Genomic DNA, 22,245 nt, shown 5'->3' on the forward strand with positions numbered 1-22,245 from the left:
CCAAGGATAAGATTCCTGCTGAAGCAGTGTTTCTTGATCTTGAAGCGGTCATAACTCTTAAGTAAGAATACCTGTTGCATTCAGTATACAATATCCAGAATTACTTGTTCAGTTCCACACTCTCAGAATGATTGCACTGAATGGAAAATAAAATTGTGCTTCTTGACAACAGAATGTGTTCTAGATACCCAGAAATCTTAAATACTCATATGATGAAATCTTCCCGAGTTTCTGGAGCATTCCTTTTCTGTGAGTTTTTCTGCACGCTTTTTCTCCTCTTTAAGTAGTTTTCATTTTCTACTCTTATCCCTTGTTTTTATCATGTATATCATCTACTGTTTCATCTCCTCCCATCACAAGGAAGATTATGGTTGTAGCGGAAAAAACAGTACCAGTGTATAACAGATGACAGCTTCATTTGGTATTATGGTAAAAAAAAAAAACACCAAAATTTGGTGAGTTGACCAATCAAATATTGTTCTAATACTTAATTACTTAAAAGAGAAAAAACAAACAGAGATAATAATGCCCAGGGCCCAGAGACTTTGGGAAGAGCGAAGAGAAAATGGTTGCAGCCTTTCCATCAGCCTCTGGTCAACACTGAGCCTTTAATCTCAAATGGTGAGCTCTGCCTTTGATATAGTCAGCTAAACTTGACTATTATATCGCTGATAGTGTCTATATCCTACTGGAGCAGTGGCAGGGGTAGTTTGGCTGAAGTTTGAAACCGACAGTAGCTAAGACGCCAAGCGTGACGATAAGGTTTCCCTCCCCCCTCTCTACCATGATAAAGACAAGGCTAAGAAAACAAGTTAGAATGTGAATGTGAAGACGGCATTCCTTTTATTATCCATTTGACAACTAGGGCTCTTCTCAGCTGCAATAGAAACAGCAATACTAATCTGACCCCAGAAAACCTCAGCCTCGGTGTAAACTATTTAACAAAACAGCAGCTATGGTCCTCACATGACAAGCAAGTAAGGCGTTAGGGGTATCTATACTCCCAGCCCCAAACCTTCTGAAGAAGGTAAAGAAAAGCAAGAAACAAGCTAAAATTTCCTCGTACTTTCTCACGAAAGAGGTATACTTGAGAGAGGGAGAGGGAGGAAGCCCCCTGAAAGTGGGTTGTAAAGAAGCAGTAGTGACAACCCTGGATCCCCCTTGCCTTGACTGGTCAGTGGACTATACTAAATGTGGCTTATATCTAACAGAGAGGCCCTCTCAGGGACCTGACCTGGCAACGGAAATTGCCCAAGTGGAACAATCCAGTCCTTCCCTTGGGGTGCTGCATAGCCCCCATATTTCTCCGCCTGCATCTCTATCTCCCCGCAGGCCGTTTGATTTCTTCTCCCAACCTGGGTGACATTTATCTTCTGAATTAACCCAGAAACACCCTGGAAATACGTCATTGCCAGACTCCCCTCGGCTCAGCAAGGACATGAATTCTCTGCCTAATTTTTCACCACCAGAACAATCTGAGCCGACGCGCCCTGACAAACCTGATTCTCCCAAATTGGAGACGTGCTTGATGCTACTAGCCAAAGAACTAAAGCTAATCAAAAAATTCTTATCGGAATGCTATGGTTTGCTGGTTGTTATAGCCGAATTCCATAAATCCTATGCATGTGTAAAGAATTCTGACTATTTGGGGGGGATAAACGAAGTTAATACTCCCCCTGCGACAGAAGTCTTGGCACCCAGAAATATTAAGAAAGGAGTAAAGCGTACCCCTCGCAAAGTAAAGCGAATACTGGTGGCACAAGCTAAGTCTACGAACATCAAGTCTAACGGGAATAGCATAAAAAACTCAAATCAATGTAAGGGAATGAACTTTAAAAAGCTTTTCAATTTATTAGAAGATATACAACAACCCCCAGCTCATAAAACCAAGGAAAAGAAAGCACTGCTTCAGACTCACAAGGCACATTCTACCGGTGATGATCCAGATTCTGGTCTTAACCTTTTCCAACCTTCTGCTCAGAAAACAGATACATCCCTGCTTCACTTGCCACTCCCAAGAGTTACATCTGAACCTAGGCCCATCATTGCCAGAATACAAGACCCCTGGCAACATGTACTTGAGGCTGGACACCCTGAACAAGCTGATGTGCGATATACACTGTTTCCCATAACCCAGCAAAAGTGGGAACTGACCCTTAGCAGCCGAAAGCTAGTTTTTTCTAATTTTCCTAAGCCCAAAGGCTTGCTGCCCCTTTACCAACGCAAAGCCCACTTCTTGGGCCTGGTGGGCAAAATTGCTCCTCAATGTGGAATGATTGAATATTGACATTGAGTATTTATTTTATGACTATCAAAATGCTCGAGCTGTAGTAACTCTTGGGTGTTGGGCATCCATGAATCTGTTATACAAGCAGAAAGATTCATTTTACAACGTAGATATGCTACTATCCAGACTTTTTGAGAATCAGAACCCTTTAATCTTATTCCATAAAGAGCTAAGCCGTACTATAAAGGCTAATACATGTAACTCTCTTATTCATTTGGACGAGCCTAAATTTATTGCGCATTCTAAGCCTTCTGAATATCTTTCAAAATGCTCTCCCAGCCACCACTCCATCATCTCTAAATTTGCTCCTGTTCCAGAAGAAATAGAACTACTAAAATCGTTCCAATCCTTGCCATTACAACCTCAGAAGGAGATTATTGCCAGGCTTACACTTCTAAGTGACACTCTCACCCAAGCTTTGTCTCAGAACAAAGACAAGTCGCTCCAGATCCAGGACATGGGGAAAAACTGTGTAAGACCTAATTCTAAGATTTTCGAGGTGGAAGTGGAGGTCTGTCAACATAATTTGAACAGTACTTTGGAAAAGACCTTCTCTCCCTCTAAAAATCTTAGCTCCTCTGCCCCTGATATTTGTCAACAAAAATTATCTAATAACCCCAGAGATGCCCCTGCATTTACTAAGGAACTCCAGACTCCGAGGAGGGCCTTAACATCTGGCCCACAGTGGCTACAATCTAGGTATCTCAACCCAGAGGAACTGGGCTATGCTCACGCTAAGACTCCATCAACTATGTCTACCAAATTGCTCTCGGGTAGGCCCCTGGTAAGGGCCAGTTCTGTATTCATGGACAACGATGGAGAGTTAAACCAGATTACGAAGCTCAATTGACAAACATCCCTCCATGCCGATTCCCCTGGTAGATCTACACCCGGCCCCCATGCTGTTTCTCCGTGGGATAACTGAAGAAGGGTAGATAGGACAACTGAGCAGATCAAATTTCTCACGTGGAACATAGCCGGATGGTACTCCAAACAATATTGCCCCGGGTTCCTGGACTTCTTAAGAAACTATGACGTGATCTCCCTCCCTACCAAAAATATCTATTTGAATAGTTTCTCTGTAATTGACCTGCTTGCCGAACCTCCTAAAGGCAAAGGCAGACCTAAGGCTGGCCTGGCGATACTGATAATTTTTCAAATTACCAAAAAAACCCACCCTGCTTTCTAAAAGAATCCATAGTCCAGTTTCTCCCTGAAGTTTTAAGAACACCGTGCCATATCAATAGAGATTGCACCTTTTGCTCTATGCTTTTCTGGACGAACACTGTGATCCAGCTAAAAAACTGTTTCCACTTGTGTACTCCTTTCTGGATCAGGAAACAAAGGAGTAAATTGGATGTTCAGCTGAGTGTGGACACTGTCTGTCTGCATAGCACTACTGTATTGGGATGCACATTTGTTCTGAAGTGCATCCTCATCCACATTCTGGTACAACTAGTTGCACATAAACACTGTTGTTGTTGTTTTGTAACTATATCAGAACAGAGTGATAATCCCTTTTTTTTAAAGAACAACTAAGGGCAAAATAGAATGGGCTTATGGAGGTTTGCACTTGACCCCTTCACTGCCTGCTTTTTGGCAGGCTTTGAAAACCGTTCTTTTCCAGCAGGCTTTTTTATTATATGGTCTCTGTTAATATGTATTTATTCTGCTGCTTATATTGTATGTGACTGTTTTATTGTATTAAATTATTTGAAATGTTTTTACCATATTTACTGGTAACATATTTTAATATAGAAATATGGGATTTAAATAAAATTTTTCCAGATTTTGGGGTTCCTAACTGTATAGAGAGGGGGTGGAAGGGGGAATACAAAAAAGGAAAGGGAATTGTGTGTTATTTTATTTCGTGTATTGCATACATGCAATTTTCCACAAAATTTCCACTTATTCATGGGGAAAATGGAGATTAGTTTTTTTTCTTACTTGGGCATCAAGGTTTCTGGGAATTTTACATATCTGTTGACAAGCCTTGACAAAGGGACCGAGTCCTCTTACATCTAATTCATACTTTATTTTTGGGCTCAGGTACAAAAAAAATACCTGGTTTTTAATGGCAAAATGCTTGACAATTGTGCTTGACAGTGCTTGACAGTTGTGAGATACATGGTAGCTTGCACAACAGCAAACATGAAGGTTGGCGATGAGCAATCTGTTTCTCCTGCCATATTTATTTGTTGTAGGTAAATGTACAAAGACATTTAAATGGGCATGTGCCATTTATAATTGATGCCACATGCTGCTGTGCCATTTAGACTCCATTTTTTGTACCTGAGTCCAAAATGTAAACTGTGAATCAATTTTTAATAACTACTCTCCAAAAAGAAGTAGGGAGGGCCAGACATCTGCCATTATCCTAACCTGATGACCATTTTTCTATAAACAGTTATTACTGATATAACAGATTGTTCTTTTTTTTAAAAAAAATGAGGCCATGGCCTAGATCATAATTTTCCTTGTTTGTAAGGTAGTCTGAGGGAATAACAGCATCTGCCACTTAGCACTAATGCAAGGGTGGTGGCATTTGCAGAGGGTTTGCAGAAGAGATGGGAGGTGGTGCATTTCTCCTCTACAATTCCCTGCCATCCCTGTATTGTATTTCTATGCAGCTGGGCTTCTTCTGGTCTCAGTTGGGTAGCTTGAAGAAAAACTATTTTTAAAAACTGGGCAAGGGAGGCATTTTGCAGGGATATTGGCAGCTGACCAACTATGCAACAGAGTAAACTGTACCTTAGGCTACAATCCTGTGCCCACCTACCTGGGAATAAATCCCACTAAACACAGGAGAGTTAATTCACAGGATTGTTGTAACATGAATGGCTGAGTTTGGCTGAGTAGTGCCTCACAAATAGGGTTGCCAGGTATCCGGTTTTTGCCCGGAGACTGTGGATTTTTGGGGTCCTCTCCAGGTCTCCGGGTGAGTCAGCTTAATCTCCGGACTTTCAGCATTCATTTAAAAAAAATTAAGTTTCTAGGTGGTCTGGTTTATGAGATATACACCAAGACGTCAGCCCCCACCCCCACAACTCCCATTGTACAGGTAGAAAACTATTGTTTTTTCCTGTTTATCTGAAAATCTCATAAATTGAGTAAGTATATAGCTTTCAGCAGTACCAAAAGTCTTTTTCTCTCTTGTGTTCAGGAGTTAAACAAGTTAAAATTTTCCTGGGCCATTGAAGATAGCAGTGTTTTAAAAACCTTCCTAATATGAAGCTTTAATCCAATACTTGCTTTTCTGGGAGTAAAGCTGCAATGTGGTTCTAGGCCCTGGTTTGAAGGCACATGAGGCCAGCGCCTTGCTGAACCTAAGCAGGTCTGGGTCTGGTCAGAGCCTGGATGGGAGACCGCCTGGGAACCACATATATGCTGCCTTGGGTTCCAGAGTGAAATAAAGGCAAGGTATAAATCAGAGCTTGGAAAAGTTACTTTTTTGAACTACAGCTCCCATCAGCCCCAGCCAGTATGGCCACTGGATTGGGTTGATGGGAGTTGTAGTTCAAAAAAGTAACTTTTCCAAGCTGTGGTATAAATGTAATAAATAAATTAATTAAATAATCCAGCATACCCAGAATAAACCTCATTGAATTCAATGGTACTTGCTTTTGAGTAGACATGGTAAGGATTGAACTGTAAATTAATGGGACTTTTGAGTGAACATAGCAAAGGATTGTGTTTGTGTTGTAAATCTTTCTCTCCCTCTCCAATCCTATTTTTAAAGCAATTAGGCAGGCTGCTTTGATTATGTAGGAACCAAATCCTGACTTTTTTTAAAGTTCCTCAATGACCAACTCATTTTGACAATAAACTATTATATGAGGTCTATGTATTTTTACATCTCCAGTGTGTGTATGGAGTCTTCCCAACAACCCTGAGAGGTAGGATTGCCGATTGGAAACCAAGGCAGCTCACAACAAGAAATAAATCCCTTTAAAATCCAATAACCATAAAAAGTATAAACAGTTGCAAAACAGCTTAAAGTAGCATGATTCTGAATTTTGGGTTGGGTGAGTGTTAATTATAACTTGAGGCTGCAGTTCTGTGCACACTTCTCTGTTTGAGTTGAATACATTCAGACTTGCTTCTGAGTAAACAATCATAGGATTGCATTACAAATATCTTTACAGGTTGTGTAAATAATAAACATTTTTGACAGTCAAGCTTATATAAATATTTCTTCTTACCAGGTCCTGTTAAGTATTTGATTTCACACTATGCTTGTACATTATTACTTCATCTACATTTTAAGTGTGCCCTTCTTCCTTGGGGTTGTCATGGTTCCCCTCTGTTATTTTCATCCTTAGGGGCAGATTAGGCTGAGAGATGGTGAGTAGCCCATGGTCACCCAGTAAACTTTATAGCTCATTTCCATTAAAAAAAATAATTTAAATGATTTACATGCAGTCAAAGTTTATTAAGTAGATCCACATAATACATTTAAAGCACATCTTACTCGTATTTAAAGCACATGACTTCCCCTAAAGAATCCTGGGAAGTGTAGTTTCCCCCTCACAGTTAATGTTCCCACCACCTTAATAAACTACAGTTCCCAGGATTCTGTGGTGGGATTCATGTGCTTCAAATGTGTGTTTAATGTGCTTTAAATGAATGATGTGGATCTGCCCTAGGTATGCTGTGCATTCATTAGTGAATTGAAAAGAATAATTTTAAAAGATACTTTTTTAAACAGGGGAAGGGCTGTAGCTCAGTGGCAGGGCATATGCTTTGCATACAAAGGTCCAAAATTCAATTTCTGGAAGAGACTATTGCCTGGAATGCTGGAGAGCCAATGTTAGTCCATGTCATAGATACTGAGCTAGATGGTACCAAATGGCCTGACTCAGTATAAAAGAGGAAAGAGATACAAGGGCCACAGTTACTCCAAAATTTATTTATGTATTTTATTTACAACATTTATATACCGCTTTATTGTAAAAAAAATCTCAAAGTGGTTTACAGAAGGAATTAAAACCATAAAATTATTGGCAAAATGGTTAAAGATAGGTATTTAAAAATATTCAAAATAATAAAACCAACAATGAGTTAAAACGTATTAAAAAACACAGTAGCTTCTGCATGAGACCAGCACCCTACTGAACCTAAGCAGGGTCAGGTCTGGTCAGTGCCTGGATGGGAGACTGCCTGGGAACCATATGTAAGCTACCATGGGTTTCTATCATGAAAAGAAAGGCGGGGTATGAATGAATGAATGAATGCATGCATGCCTCAGTTAGCTTGCCTAAACAAGAATGTTTTTAGCAGGTGCTGAAAAGAGTACAATGAAGTCTACCTAATGTCAATAGGCAGGGAGTTCAAAAACGTAGGAGCTGCCATACTAAAGGACTGACAACAGAACAAATACTATGCGGCACCCGTAGCATGGAAAGCACACCTTGAACTTGGCCTGGTAGCAAATCAGCAACCAGTGCAGATTTCAGACCAAAGGTATTATGTGCTGATAGGATCTCACTCTTGTTAGCAATTGTGCCACAGCATTCTGCACTAACTGTAGCTCCCAGGTCAGGTTGTGCTGCATGGGGATTTCTATGACCTTGGCTGACTGGCTGCCAGGATTTGTTTAGTTTTGGGTTTTGGTTAGGGATCCTGACTGGCTGCAGGATGCTGAGTGTTCTGCCTTACTCATAGGAATTTTGTTGTGGTTGGTATGGTATTGTATTTAGGAAATTATCTCTGTCTTTTGTTTTTCTTTTTCTGTTTTTTTTTATTTACCTTGAACCTGACTCCCTTACATCCATAGAAGCAACAACAGTGGTTCCATGCGCTCAGCTCAGCCCCCTTAAACCTACTGATGATGCATCTTGTTGGTTGCATGATGGTTTGTTTCTTGCCCAATAGTTCTCAAAGAGAATTCACATACTGGGAAGTGTGGCTGCAATTGTTGTTCCCAAGCTGCCATCTGTGAAGGTAGATCAAACCATGTGTGTTTTCTCTCTCAGTTATTACTCACTGGAATTGTGTTGGCTGTCAAAGTGAGTTTATAGCAGCCCACAAGGTAGACAGAAAACGGTAGAGAATCTCCTTACTCTTATTCATTACTCAGACCTCTTTCTGAAGTGAAGGGTCAAATCTGTAAAGACGTTTGGAGCAGCCATGTCGAAAGATACAGGCAGGGCATTCCAGGCAGGGGGTTGCCAACCCTGCTTGAATATGGATATCTTTGTAGAGGATCCCTAGTCAAGCTTTACCAACAGCACAATCCAAACCATATCTACTCAGAAGTAAGTCCTATTGGGTTCTATGGGGCTTAGTAAGTGTGCTTAGGATTGCAGCCTTCAGGGGCATCCATCTTTACTCCTGACTGCTCCTGTCTAACATCTCCACAACAGTAGGCTCCTTTCTTCCTACAGTGGCCTTCTGGTGACTGGGCTGGCCTGAGGGCACTTAAATCCTTCTTGCCAGAATCAGGTAGGCTAGATTAAATGTTCCCTACCCAGGCTCTGTCTTTTAGCTAAGATTTCTGTCTTAATTTCCAATCAGAGAAATGCTTTTGTTTGAATTGTATGCTCCAAGCAACTGTGGTTGATGCTTAATGTATCATGCTTAATGACATCACTAGGGACCGCCCCTGTGACATCACTATGGCCCATCCCCATGACATCACTACAACCTGCCTCCATGACACCACTAGGGCTCACCCCTGAAATCTCAGGCTTTGGGATGCTTCTTACCTGGCAACCCTACTCACAAATCTCTACTTATTTTAAACATATGGGGTTTTTTGCCATCAGAATACTACATTACTAATTTGCAGATGTTGTATAAAGTTCTAAATTCAGACTGTATTAATTGTTCCAGTGAGCATATGGATAGTGACCAAAGAACTAGAACCACACCAAAAAAGAAAGTGAATTTAAAATGTATTATAAATAGCTAACAAATGGTGATAAATTATAAATATCCATGTACAAAATAAACAGTAAATTATATAGAAATGATTACAGTGTAAACGATGAAACAATTACAGTGGGGGTACTACAATCAATAAATAGAAGAACAGAGCTGTTTGCATTAGCTGCTTAATAAAGTATATAAGCAAGCAATTATTTTCTTAGCACAAAACAATTATTTTCCTAACACCCTCCCTCCAGTCCAGCTAATGGAAAAATGAAAGAAGGAAGTTTCACTATATTATAAAGGCATCCTAAAACAATATAGGAAAAGTTACTTAAGATTTTAAAGTAAGAGACTTGGGGGCTTTGTGTTATAATGAATCCATAACTCCCAGATTTGCCATGGTGAGGTCTACTGGTTTCCATTGGAAGATTCCTGAGCAAAAATAACCCATGAGGATTAGGAAGAATCCAAAACAGAATGTGAAGAATGTTCGGTATTATAAAAATACACACAGAAATAGGAACTAATTTGGTTGTTCCTAATTCTTAGCAGAGTTGTAAAAATACAAGCAGCAGAATGAGAATATAAACCAGCCCCACCTTTCTCTATATAAATAACAACAGACACAATCCTTTAGGTAAAAGAAAAAGAATGTTTACTCACAAATTCTGCATATGTTCAGAAACATAGGTTCTAGCTTAGATGAAAGAAAAATAGTCTCAGTCCATCTTAGTCTTTGGTATGGATGCTCTCAGAGAGAGCCATCTGTGCCATGCGGCCTCTCTCAATGGTGGATAGATCAGTAATGGAGAATATTCAAAAATCCCCCAGGACAAAGGAGGAAGAAGTCAGGTAAGTAAACCCCACCCATTAATGGCTTTGTCAAGATGTCAGCTGTCATCTCAGCAGTTGGACAGTAGTTCATCTTGATGAATCCTTTCTCTGTCAATTCACATACAATATGGTATTTTATAGCTATATGTTTAGTACGTGGAGTGATTCTCTCAGGCTGAGAAAGTCTAATACAACTCTGGTTGTCTTCCATCATCTGGATAGGTCTGTGCACCCTTATTCCAAGGTCCTTTAGTAGTCTGTTGAGCCAGATGGCTTCTTTGCAGGCTTTTGCAGCAGCTATAAACTCGGATTCTGTGGAAGAAAATGCTATTATATCTTGCTTGTGACTAGCCCAGGAGATAGGTCCATCTCCATACATGAACAGAAAGCCACTAGTTGACCTGGAGTCTGAGCTATCTCCAGCCCAGTCAGCATCAGTGTAACACACAAGCTTTGGATCACTATTAGCTGGCAATCTCAGCTTAAAGTCCATAGTCCCTTTCAAGTATCTAGCCACCCTTTTGACAGCAATCCAGTCCTTTTGTGTGGGTGTGCTAGTTTTCCTACATAGGATCCCTACTGCACTTGCTATGTCAGGTCTGGTGTTTGTAGTCAAGTACAAAAGCTTCCCTATTGCTGTTCTGTACTTGTTATTATTTGGTAAAGGTTCACCTACATCATTGTGTTTAAGAAAGTCTGTTGCCATAAGCGTTGCTGCAGGATAGGCATCCTTGAGTTCTAGAGTCTTTAAAAGATCAACAATCTTTTGTTTTTGGTTGAGTAGGTAGGAGCTATCTGCTTCCCTTTCAATCTGGATGCCTAGGTAGTAAGTTGCGGTGCCTAGCTGTTTGATTTCAACTTCTTTGTTCAAATGATGTACAACTTCTCTGTAGTCTTGATCTCTTTGAGTCGCCACGATCGAGTCATCGACATAAATCAGAATATATGTCAAATGTCCATCTTTGGTTCTTGTGTACAGGCATTGGTCTACATCGCCTTGCTTGAAACCTAGCTCCTTGAGCATTTTATCCAGTTTCTTGTTCCAGGCCCTTGCAGCTTGCTTGAGTCCATACAGGCCCTTTTTAAGCTTGCATACAAGATGTGCTTGCTTCTGGTTCACGAAACATGGAGGTTGTTGCATGTACAACTCCTCTGTTATTTCTCCATGCAGAAAGGCAGTCTTGACATCGAGGTGTCCAACGTGCATCTGTTTGGAGGCTGCCACACTTAGTAGCATTCTTATTGTGCTGTGTCGGACAACAGGAGCAAAGGTAGCATCATAGTCCTCTCCATATTTCTGCAAGAAACCTTTGGCAACTAGTCTTGCCTTGTAGCATTCAATTTTTCCTCCTGCATCTTGCTTCACCTTGAACACCCATCTGCATCCTATGGCTTTCTTGCCTGGTGGAAGCTCTGTCAGGGTCCATGTCTTATTCTTGTGCAGTACGTCCATCTCCTCCTGAGTGGCTTTTCTCCACTGAGCGCCCTCAGATGCTGGCATCTGCTTGATCTCCTCCCAAGTCGATGGTTCTCTGGGTAGCGCCGACCTTGCGATGTAGGACAGGTGTAGAGGTGGTACACCTTTGTTGGTTCACAATGAGAATCTGGGAGCTTGTTCTGGGATCTGGTCTGGCTCTGCAGCATCTTCCAGTCCAGTCATCTCATCATTCTCATCTGCGCCTGTACCTCTCTCAGCCTCATCATCACTTTCTGCAATCTCTGCCTCTTCCTCTTGTTTAAGGCTTGGATCAGGTTGTGCAGATATCTGTGATGTCACTGGTATTTCATATGTGGGTACTGGCATATCTATAAGAGATTGGACATGGTGTCCTTGCTCTTCTGAGAAATCTAGCACAGTCCCTCTTTTGTCAACTCTGCTTCGTTCATCGAAGTAGACGTGTCTTGTGCTGACTTCAATTGTCTTTAGGTTCATAACTCTGTAGCCTTTGCTACCAGGAGCATATCCTATCAAAATAGTCTGTTCTGTTCTGGCATCTAGCTTCTGCCTCTTTTGTTTTGCTATGTAGGCAAAAGCAATGCTTCCAAACACTCTGATATGTGCCAGGTTTGGAATCCTGCCATGCCACAACTGGAATGGGGTGTGTGTGGTACCCTTGGTTGGCAATCTGTTCTGGATATATGTTGCAGCCACGATCGCGTCACCCCACAGTCTTTTGGGTAGATCAGCGTCAGCAAGCATGCATTTTGTCATTTCCAGAAGAGATCTAAGTCTCCTTTCAGAAATCCCATTCTGCTCTGGAGTATGACTGACAGTCCCCCTGTGCAAAATGCCTTGTTCCTCCAGGAAACTTTGTGTTTGGTGCGATATAAACTCACCACCGTTGTCACTTTGTAGAGCTTTTGGCTTCCTTTCAAATTTTGTGGACACCATGGAGATGTATTTCTTCAGCATCTCATGCGTTTGACTCTTGTCCTTCAATAAGTAAGTCACACAGTACCTTGAAAAATCATCCACAAAAATTAGAACATATCCTGCCCAAGTGACGGTACATTAAATGGTCCACAGAGGTCACTGTGTATGAGATCTAGCACCTTGGTGCTTCTCTTTTCAGTCCTTGGTGGAAATGAGGGCCTAACACCCTTTTCCTCAACGCAATTTATGCACCTGCTTGCTTTATCATGGTTCTGTTGGTTTACCTTGATACCTGTGGCAAGGTTCTGCTTTTGTAGCTGTAGGATCGCCTTTGGATCACGGTGTCCCAGTCGTCTGTGCCAAAGTTCTAGGCTGGTCTCTTCCTTGTCCACCATGGCTGTGTTTGCTTGTTCAGCTGTAAGACTCAGTTCATAAACACCATCATTTTCATAAGCTAGTGCAAGCAATTCATCATCTTTGGTCACTGTACACTTTCCATCCTGGAAATGTATTGCAAATCTTTTCTTTTCTAAAGCTGAGATGCTCAGCATCTTGCAATTTAAGTCTGGGACGTATAAAACATGATCTGCCACATTTACTATGGTTTGATCGGGTACTTTGCACCTTAGAGCAATGGATCCAGATCCATTAATGTTCATATATTGACCATTGGCAGTCTGGATTATTCCTTCAGTATCACTGTTTATTTCATCAAATAAATCTTCATTATAACAACTGTGGTTTGTACATCCACTGTCTAAAATCCAATTGTTTTATTTTTGCTTATAATTATTAGCAACAAGACTCTTATGAGTTAAAAGGAAATTTCTTCCTTTGCTTTCTTTGGATTCTTCTCTGCGAGGTCCATGCTTGTGCTTTGAGAAAGCATGCTCCCTTTGTTCTCTTTGTTTAAAATTGGGAGAGCTGCCATTGGCTGTTGAACCTTTGGATGAGTCACAGTCCCCAGCCAGGTGATCACGCCTCCCACATGAAAAACAGCATTGTGATTGGCTCTTGGGAGGGGCTTTTCCCTTCCCTTTATCCCTGCTAGCCATGTAATTTGATCCATTATCATTTAAGTCTCTTTGGGTCACACATTCTTCTCTCAATTTCGAAAGAGCTTCCTCAAAAAGAATCTCAGGGTTGTGGTTTAAAAAAGAAATAAATGGATCAAATCTCTTTCCAACTTCTGTTGGTGGTTAAAAACAAGCTCAGCCAATTTCAATTTGTTGAAAATAAGCAACAAGGAAATATGTTTTTCACAATTTTCCTTTGTCTGCAATTTTAAATTCACTATCTCTTTAATCAACATGGTTTGGCAATTCCATTAATTGACTTGAAGGCTTATAACAACAAAAGCACTAATTAACAGGGTGGAGCGCTGAAAAATGCAAATACTAATACTACAGCCTTTTTTACAGAGAGGTTTGCTTTTATATCTTGTATTTGTTCAGGGGAGGGAGTGTTTGGTGGATTTAAACCTCTTTATTCCATCCTCCATGATGGCAGGCAGACCTACTCATTGCATTCACCGCTAAAGACAGATACCCTGAGACACAGAGGCAATTGAGATGAAGACTGTTTCTCCTTGTCGACTCAACCAGAAAGTCTCAGGATAATGGGCTGAGCTACACATGTTGATCAACTGAGCATGTGTAGTTTTCTAGACTGCTGGATTCTGTTTATGTAGTAGACAGGCAGACTAAAATTCTCGATTTTCCCAGGACAGCTGTGGTGTTCCTCATTGGCTAAGAACAATGGAAGGCGGGAGTAGGCTGATTTCTCACAAAATAGGCAGAAAACTGCCTCCACATTTTGCCTTGTATCTCTGGATCCACAAGGGCCATCTAATGGGCTAAGCAGGCACTGGGTAGCATTGCTATAATCCGGGTAAAACCCAGCTAATCATGCAGTATGGCAACCCTAAATTAGATGGACAGCAGGGACAGATAGAACAAACAAGAGAACCTCTGTTGATGATCATACTGAGCAGGCAGGTTTGTACAAGCGGAAACAGTCCTGATATACACAATGTGCTCTTTTCTCTTTGAATGTGACTATTACACTATCAATTTAGAATAGGAGAATTTAGTTATGTGTTTCAAATGTGTGCAGCCTGTCCTAAGTAATGCAAGGAAATAAAAATTCAAGCTATACAGAAAATGGAGGTGCTGTAGACTGATGATAATACAGGAGTGGGCGGCATCTTTAAACTGCTTGAATCTTGTATTTTGAGACATGACAAAATTTGTCGCCTGTTCAATTATTCCTGTATTTCTGCAGAGACAAGGCCATGTAAAGTTTAAGCAGCAGATAGTTCTGACGTAAGCAAAAGCATGTGTGTGTGGCTGTATTTGCACAATCACACTTACTCAGTAATAAACATTTTAGCAAGAGGGGGGAATCTGTTTTCTAGATAGTAACATGACTGAGATGCAGCACAATCCTATTTGTTTACTCAGAAGTAAGTTTCCCTGTATTCAAGGATCTTGCTTCTAGAAAAGTTTGCATGGAATTGCAGCCTTAGACATCTTAGTGATGAAGCCCACAGTTCAGTTAAATTGACTGCGGTGGCTAATCTATGGTTCTCCAGATATTGTTGGACTCCAGTTGCCATAGGCCCAGCCTACATGGCCAGTAGGCAGAGATGATGCAAACTGTAGTCCAGCAGCATCTGGAGGGTCACAGCGTAGCTACCACTGATGTAGATAAGAGTAATTATTAATATATATGTTTAAATTAGGATTGGTGGATTAATCTTATGTTAAGGTGAATTGACATTTCTATATGTTATATTGCAATAAAAATACATTTCAAAAACTACAGTAATTGCAAATGTTTATAAGTGACAGATACTTATCTTGGATGTTTATTACCTCTAATCTGCTATTCTTTAGAGTTAATATAAGATCAGCTCCAGGATCTAAGCTCATTTTAAGTGATCAGTTTTGTGAGCAGACTATTAGAACTGGACTTACTAAATGACCAACTAAAAATTCTGTTAATTCAGCTTTACAAAATCTAGAATTTACTTCACAAGAATTTAATCAGTCTTGCAGCTGAATTATATATATATGTACCTGTAAGTGTTATGGTTTGTCATCTGGACTGGTAAGTAAAAGAAGATTAACATGAGCAGTATAACTGAAAACAATCACATTTTCTTTCTTTAAAATAAATTTTAGTTTTGGTTATTGTCAGTGAAGATAATACTTTTGTACATGCACTCATACATTTTATCAGATTAAGTGTAAATGGTTTGTGTAACATAGATTTACAAGAGACACAAAGTTCTTATCAGGATTTGTCTTATATTTATAGTGATACTACCACCATAATGTTGGTAGTGTAAACAGCTTGTTTAAGCTAGTTGATTGGCTGTGAGCACTGGCTTACCTATATTCTGTTTAAACTGCAAAACATTACAGAATATGTTTTGGATAGCCCAGGTACCTATCTATACACAGCCAGTTGGATCCAGTGCCACCCTTCTATTCAGGGCTATGATCCAGTTGAGACTCCCACACATAAAAAGGGCAGGAGGAGGCATTTCCCCCCAATTCATCTCCCCATTGTAGCCTCCTACAGCCTTCATTCTGTTCCACAGGTTCTCCCAGCTCTCCAGAGCAAGGGGCTGCAGTGGGAATCCGTTAATATTGCCTCCCCACGACCGCCCCCTCACATGTGCAGGGCTGACCTCATGGATCTCTGGATCGAAGCCATAAAGTTGCTTTGATATATGAAATGTAATCACAATTAGTTAAGCTTTCCATTTTCTTTTTTAGTACTGGATGAATGAATATACCTCCTCTCTTGGAATTGGAGTGTTCCATTCAGGAATAGAGATATATGGCAGAGGTGCGTATCACACTTTAACCTAACATTGCTGCTAAGACATCTAGTACACAAAGGAATATGGGTGGAGGAAAATAACAGTATCTTACTTCCTATGTTTCATTCTCTATTTCTGCAACAAATATTCTGGCTGTTTAACTCATGGTGTAGATCAGAAATAGAGAACCTGTGGCTCTACAGATTATGTTGGGCTCCAGCTTCCATCAGCCGCAGGCAGCATGCCTGTAAAATGACGAAGGTGGCAAAGTCCTACCTATGATACATTGTGCATAAAATCCTGAATTTGTCTTTCAGAATTTGCTTACGGTGGCCATCCATACCCTTTTTCTGGAATATTTGAAATTTCTCCAGGAAATGCATCTGAATTGGGAGAAACATTTAAATTTAAGTAAGTAGGTTTTTCAGTTATTGCTGTGATCTGAAAGAATTTTAGGAGACTTGGATTCAGACATCTATCAGGTACAACCTGGTAATTTTGAGTGTGTTTTGAGAAACCAAAAAGTAGCTACCAATTTCCTCCTACTAAGAGCTACATTTAATACCTATATACAATGATCATATGCTGTTCATAGTGCTGGGCCACTTTAGCACTACCATATAAACACTGTAGTAATTATGAACAAAATCCTGAAGCAAGAGGACTGACCTGCATAGGCACAATGACATAAGTGTAAACAATTACATTTGGATGTGAATACATGAACCTGGATGCACAGAGAAAACTCTTGGGTATGTTGCCTTGGGGCATGAAGTTCAAAAACAACCAAACAAAGAAAGCAATAAAGTTCTGTTTTTAACAGTATAATTTTTGGAGGTGTACATGCTCTGTCAGAAGCCAAGGGTTAATAAGACCATGTCCAGCATAGTTTGCAAGAATCTTACTATTTTTGATCTTTTATTTTAGAGAAGCAGTTGTTCTTGGAAGTACTGACTTCATGGAGGAGGATATAGAAAAAATTATAGAAGAACTTGGAAAAGAATTTAAAGGGAATGCCTATCACTTAATGCACAAAAATTGCAATCACTTTTCTTCAGCTTTATCTGAGGCAAGTATGATTTGTACAGAATGGGCAGGTACTTGCCATTAATTTCACACTCCTTAATAAACAAGGGATTGGCTTCATAGACTGCATATTTTTTCAATCTAGGATGTGATGTGATGTGCTGAAAATTGCTATAACTTGAGATGGTAGTAGCAACACTTTTCACTTCCACCTCCAGGAAGGAAGCTCTGAGTTTTTAACCCTGCTAGCCAAGTTATGAAGGATAAGTAAACCGTGCTTTCTCAAATGCAGTTGGCCTTAATGTTTGATCCAATTGTTTCCATTCATATAACTGGAATATAATTCATATAATTGGAAAAAATGTACAAGACTACATCTTATAAAGCTGCACTTTACATGTGTAAATGATCCATACACAAAAGTGATAATTATAATTTTCATCTGATAATTTGAACTTTTGAATCATCAATGATTCACCAAAATGATGGCTGCCAGTTTTATCATACAGACTCACTATCTTAGGGTGCCACTTACTTGGAGGTAAGCCCCACTGAATTCAATAGGACTTGGTGTAAAAAATATGTTCACTTTTGGGTACCCAGTTTGCAGTTATTTTCAAAATGGCCAGAGCTGTCTGTTGTCTGAAAATTCAATTTCATGTTGGTTTTGCCAATCTCACAGGGAGTATCAGGAAAGGGTTAACTTTAATGTACTATACTAACTGTGATGGCTATGTTCTACCTCCACTCTTGGAGGCAGTATGCTTCTCAATACCAGTTGCTGGAAACCGCAGGAAACGGAGGGCTGTTGCACTCAGGTCATGCTTGCAAGCTCCTAAAGGCATCTGGTTGGCCACTGTGAGAACAGAATGCTGGACTAGATTGGCCACTGGCCTGAATGCTCTTCTTACATTTTTACAACCGGCATATTAGGTGTTTCAATTAAGTGATCTGTATCTCAGCTAAAAACCTACATGTAGTAAAAACATTTGATAACTTGTGGAATTTCATATAGATTCTCTGTGGAAAAGAGATTCCTCGTTGGGTGAATCGCCTTGCCTATTTCAGTTCCTGTATCCCCTTTCTCCAAAGTTGCCTACCAAAAGAATGGCTTACACCTGCAGCCCTTCAGTCAAGTGTAAGTCAAGAGCTTCAGGAAGAACTGGAAGAAGCAGAAGATGCTGCAGCATCAACTTCCTTCCCGAGGTCAGCATCAGGGACAAGAACTGGACATCATACTAAAATATAGGTTTAGTCCAAAGTACTATTACACTGAAGCCTTTTGAAGCTTTGTCAGTAACTGACTTCATTGCAGAACTTCTGAGAATGGGTATTTTAATATGTCTTTTGTATGCAATTGATTCTCCAGCTCAAGACCATGGTGTTCTGCTCAGGATTATATATAGTGGGGAAAAGGTTTCTGGGACAAATGGGAAGAACGTAAGGTGGAGCTGCTGTCGTGTTTTTCATCTAATCAGTAAACCTGGACTAACTGAGCAGAAGTTTAATTGTTTACAGTATTGTGTGCTGCTGTTTACAAGTTCTACAAGGACACCTGCCATTGAAATATAAAATATTAATCAGCTCATTTAGACCTGCATAACTTCATCAGCCTCAGTGGATGAATGATCAGCTTTGCTTGATACTATCTTAGAACTGGGCAGGAGAAGATGTCACTGCCAACTGTTGCTGACAATGAAGCAGGAAGTGATGAATACTGTGTGTAAACAGGGTACATAATGATCAATTCAAAGAAATTTGTCCTAGGAACTAAGGAGGTTATACCTAGTATGTATCTGAAAATATCTGTTCCAACAAATGTGACTGTCAGTTTTTATCCCCTTATGCAGAGTGAATTAATATTTTATTACAAAGCTGACTGTGTTTTCTCTGGTGTCAGATTTCAACTTTTGTTTTTGCCTTATGTTTTTGTCTGACTTGGAGGTGTGAAAAGTCATTTTGAACATGAACAGTTCCCTCCCCCATTAAGATCACATAACAGTGCTGTTTCACATAATTTAAAACCTAGAACTGTAGGAATACAGATGAAACATGTAATTAATTACAGTTCCTATAACGTTAGGTAACATAATTTAGACAAGTTAACATTTGGCTCATGGTTGAGCTTGCTTTCACAATGTGAATTCTTCAGCCAGTTCAACCAGATCTAAACTTCTGCTTAACAGAATAGTCTCTTAATAGAAATATGAAGAGAAATGGCAACTGCTATGCTTAGTTTCCTCAACAGCCAGATTCAACAACTACAGGAAATGCAAAGGCTTTCTCCAACTGTGTTCACAGCAGAACCAATGAATGTTATAGGTAAGTTACCCAGATGTCTCTTTTAGTGACATTGTTTTCATAGTTATGTCAGTCTAATAGCAACTATATAAGAACTATAAAAGATAAATTGCAATTAAAAAGGGAACAGAGGAATTCCATCTATTATGTCTTTTCCCATTGCTAGCATTGGGGGAGGATAGCATCGTATTGATGGCGAATTGGATTCAGATTTTTATGATATTTGCTGCCTTAAGGATCTTCTAATTAAATGGAAAGAAGCCAACTGGAAATGTATGTATAACTTAAGGTCTGGTGAAGAAAAAATAAATAACTCTTACATGTGGCATTACATTGCTGGGCTTACTGAATAAAATCTTCAGAGTAGAATATACAGATTCAGTCAGCTAATTGGGAGGGTTTTTTGTTAGTGTACATATTGGACAAGCTGAAGAACGTAGGGGTGGTTAATTTGTTCATAAATTTACATTATGTTCAGCAATGTTATTTTACAAATTTAATCCCACTGAAGGTATCAAAAATACTGCCATTGTTTCCAGTGAAAACAGCATTAGTCATTTTTCTAACCACTTCAATTATTACTTTTATTTTATTCTCCTCTTTTGAGGGAGACTTTTATTATTGTAAACAATACTCAGGTATGTAACATTATCCTGTTAAAAGTCAAACAGTAATTCTCCAAAATGTGAAATATTGAGTATGTTCCATATTTTCGCCAGTCTTTTTTAGTAAAAAACTAAACTGTCTTTAACAGTGCCATTATGATTGTAATCTAACCATTGTTGTTTTTTAAGTAGTCAGCATAAACTACTTAAGCTGCTAGTTCCAAAAAAAAGGTTAGCCCTACACTGTTCTTTTATTCTTTGGATTGGGATTCTGAGAATTTCGACTATGATTGTCAAATCATATAAATAAGGCATTTCTCAGTAGAATAACAATGAGACGGAAGAAGTGATTTCTCTGCACTGTTGCTGAAGTGGGATTTTCCAGATTGGATCTGAAGCTGTTAATGAAGTTCAAATGTTACCAAGGTAAACACTGACCCTGAACCATCTTGGGTACTGAAATACACACAGCATTCTTCCATGTGAAAAGTTCACATTTCAGTGGAAGGGCAACACGTATGGTATTATTGCCTCTGTTGAAGTCCTTGTGGGGACTCCTTGGAGCAGTTGTTCAATTTGGGTGATCCTATAGCTTGTCTTAGTTATTTGGACACTAACATTAGGAACTAGCTTAATCTCCACCAAATTTATATGAAACAATTGGCTTTATTCTGGTAATATTCACAGCACTATACTTTCACAATCATACACATCTATAGCATGTAAGTAATGCAAGGGCATACATGGCATAGTAATTACAAGCCTTTTTTGTAAAGAATGTGGTGGTTCTTTCTGATTTGAGTTGAGTTTTCTCTTAAGTAATGGTCATATTCCCATGAATAAACTTATCATTGGAACCTTGAAGTTGATACTACACCTTAAGAAGTGGTAATTTATATCTTACCACATGTGCTATGCTCGGTCTCCATTTGATTCCTTAAGAAAAACAACCCTGCCAAAGGCTGCTCTCATAGCAATAGTTAAGTTACCTTTCACCAGCATTACTACTCTGCAGGGAGTACACTGTCCGCCAGTGGCGATAGTGTGCAACTAGAACACTATTCTCTACGAGGGGAATACTGGATATCTGTGGAGTTTTTCCAACAAGAAAACGGGTAGAAGAAATAAATTCAGGGTTCTCTAATCAATCAAATTCCTAATACTTGATTATTTTTCTGTAAGATAGATTACTGTTTGGTGTTCTGTCTTACTAAAGCCATTTTTATTAAGATGCCATTCTTTATTCAGGAAGCCAAAAATAAATGCTACATATTGTCAATTTGCCTCGGTAAACTCTTTAGTGGTTTCATTATAAGAATGCAGTGGGTTTCCTCTTGAAAACATGCAATACAATTGTAATCACAACTGATATGAGAACTTTCACTTTTAGATGGTTAAAGATACTGAATTTTCACTGACACACTTTTTGTAACTTCAGATAAGTTTACTGTAATACATAGTATTTGTATGATATAGCCAGAGAATTTTGACTTTTGTTACTTTGACATGACAAACTATTATAAACTTGAATCCATCCATTTATTAAAGAGAACTGTTTTTATAGAACAAATAGCATGTGTTTTGTTCTTGTTGATTTAAATATTATATTTCAGTTCCACTTCTTTTGCACTATTGCACTATTAAATGTTTTTATATTTTGGGTCAAAATACTGGTATGCTAGAATGAACAATAACTTTTTGCTTAGCAATATTCTTATCCATCAATCAAAGAATAAAAGGTGCCTTGGACAAACAACTTGCTATAAGACTTATTGTGGAGAAAATACTAGAAAAGCAAAAAGATTGCTCTAGTGAATCCTGATACTGGCATTCATCCAAAGCATTTAGTCTCTCTAGCACTCCACCTGGAGATGGAGTGAGAGACATGATACTTCCTCCCCCAACGTGAGGGCGAAGGGGAACTATCAACTCCCAAATGTACCACAACAGATTCATATGGAATATACCAGAAACACATCTAGTCGAACCTATTGCTCCAAGAGACAATGGCAACAGATTTCTGCAGTGGCAAATGGATTTTTCCTGCCCCTACAGTCTAAGGGGCGGAAGTGAGCAAGGGTTGAGATCAAAAGCGAGTCAGAAGACTAGGGGA

General features: G+C 39.5%; 1 protein-coding gene across 1 annotated transcript in view; it reads left to right on the forward strand.

Moving 5' to 3' along the window:
• DESI2 (desumoylating isopeptidase 2) overlaps window positions 1-19,858 on the forward strand; it is a 37,992-nt gene extending 18,134 nt beyond the window's left edge. Inside the window, exons 2-5 of the mRNA XM_061624629.1 lie at window positions 16,154-16,226; window positions 16,518-16,611; window positions 17,128-17,269; window positions 18,242-19,858. Coding sequence (XP_061480613.1) covers window positions 16,154-16,226; window positions 16,518-16,611; window positions 17,128-17,269; window positions 18,242-18,475 — 543 coding nt within the window. The 3' untranslated portion in view covers window positions 18,476-19,858. The remainder of the gene's footprint in view (window positions 1-16,153; window positions 16,227-16,517; window positions 16,612-17,127; window positions 17,270-18,241) is intronic.
• Window positions 19,859-22,245: the final 2,387 nt, after the last annotated feature.

The sequence above is a fragment of the Rhineura floridana genome, chromosome 4 (genome assembly GCF_030035675.1).
Source record: "Rhineura floridana isolate rRhiFlo1 chromosome 4, rRhiFlo1.hap2, whole genome shotgun sequence".
Classification (NCBI taxonomy): Eukaryota; Metazoa; Chordata; class Lepidosauria; order Squamata; family Rhineuridae; genus Rhineura; species Rhineura floridana.